Source organism: Sinocyclocheilus anshuiensis, unplaced genomic scaffold (genome assembly GCF_001515605.1).
Source record: "Sinocyclocheilus anshuiensis isolate Anshui unplaced genomic scaffold, SAMN03320099.WGS_v1.1 scaffold680, whole genome shotgun sequence".
Classification (NCBI taxonomy): domain Eukaryota; kingdom Metazoa; phylum Chordata; class Actinopteri; order Cypriniformes; family Cyprinidae; genus Sinocyclocheilus; species Sinocyclocheilus anshuiensis.
This window is the reverse complement of record NW_015555783.1, coordinates 1,445,467-1,447,099: the sequence shown is the minus strand read 5'-3', so window position 1 is coordinate 1,447,099 and position 1,633 is coordinate 1,445,467. Positions and strand designations below refer to the sequence as shown.

General features: G+C 32.3%; 1 protein-coding gene across 2 annotated transcripts in view; it reads left to right on the top strand.

The window, feature by feature from the left end:
* The window catches only part of slc4a10b (solute carrier family 4 member 10b), an 80,586-nt gene that overhangs the window by 65,088 nt on the left and 13,865 nt on the right, over positions 1-1,633 (top strand). For both annotated transcript variants that reach the window (XM_016468859.1, XM_016468860.1), the window contains 2 exons: positions 471-645; positions 771-904. In XM_016468859.1, the coding sequence (XP_016324345.1) occupies positions 471-645; positions 771-904 (309 nt within the window). The remainder of the gene's footprint in view (positions 1-470; positions 646-770; positions 905-1,633) is intronic.

Here is a 1,633-nt window from a genome sequence, read left to right as displayed (position 1 = left end):
CGCGTTAAATATCGCATGCGATTAATCGTGCAGCCCTAGTTGTAAATGAAGACTACTTTTAGAATATTCTATATAATATAATATAATGAAGAATATTTTTAGGTGCATTAAAATAGTTTTGCATTGTGACATTATTTTCAGGAGAATTACACGTTCAACCCCAAATTCCTGTAATGCATAATACGTTTTTTTTTTCAAATTCCTATAATTTTCATTACTGTAATACAGTACTATAAAAATAAAAATGTAAGTAATAGTACTTTTTTTGCATTATAGTAATGACAGTTTGGAAGAAAAATGTTTAATTTTCATGAAAATAATTGCCTGGTGAAATTAAAATAGCCTGGTGAGTGTTTATTTTGCATGTAATTCTCTGTGGAATGTAACACTGTGAATTCGGTTTAAGCCAGTTTTCCACCTCTTTGCGCAGCTCAGACGGCAGTAATCTTGTGTCTGGTGTTTTTTGTCAGGCTTTTTGGTGGATTGGTTCTGGATGTGAAGAGGAAGACTCCACACTTCCTGTCGGATTTCACAGATGCGCTCAGCCTGCAGTGTTTGGCCTCTTTCCTGTTCCTGTACTGCGCCTGCATGTCCCCTGTTATCACCTTCGGAGGACTGCTGGGAGAAGCCACAGAGGGATGCATAGTAAGAACACCTGAACACATCAGGCACATCTAATTGGCCTAGTTGGCTAGTCATTAATATTTGAATCTATATTAGTGCAGTCATGTAAACATGATGCTTTGTGACATATTCTCCCTTCTTTCCAGAGTGCAATTGAATCTCTGTTTGGAGCCTCCATGACTGGAATTGCTTACTCGTTTTTTGCCGGCCAGCCTCTCACTATTCTGGGCAGCACCGGACCCGTCCTGGTGTTTGAGAAAATATTATTCAAATTCTGCAAGTATGTCTAATATTAAAAATTCTGTTTTATATTGCTTAGTGCGAACACTTATTTAAATCAATCGATCTATCTATCTATCTATCTATCTATCTATCTATCTATCTATCTATCTATCTATCTATCTATCTATCTATCTATCTATCTATCTATCTATCTATCTATCTATCTATCTATCTATCTATCTATCTATCTATCTATCTATCTATCTATCTATCTATCTATCTATCTATCTATCTATCTATCTATCTATCTATCTATCTATCTATCTATCTATCTATCTATCTATCTATCTATCTATCTATCTATCTATCTATCTATCTATCTATCTATCTATCTATCTATCTATCTATCTATCTATCTATCTATCTATCTATCTATCTATCTATCTATCTATCTATCTATCTATCTATCTATCTATCTATCTATCTATCTATCTATCTATCTATCTATCTATCTATCTATCTATCTATCTATCTATCTATCTATCTATCTATCTATCTATCTATCTATCTATCTATCTATCTATCTATCTATCTATCTATCTATCTATCTATCTATCTATCTATCTATCTATCTATCTATCTATCTATCTATCTATCTATCTATCTATCAACTGAATATTTCTTTCTTTTTTCTTTCTATCATCTGACTATTTCTTTCTATCTATCTATCTATCTATCTATCTATCTATCTATCTATCTATCATCTGAATATTTCTTTCTTTCTTTC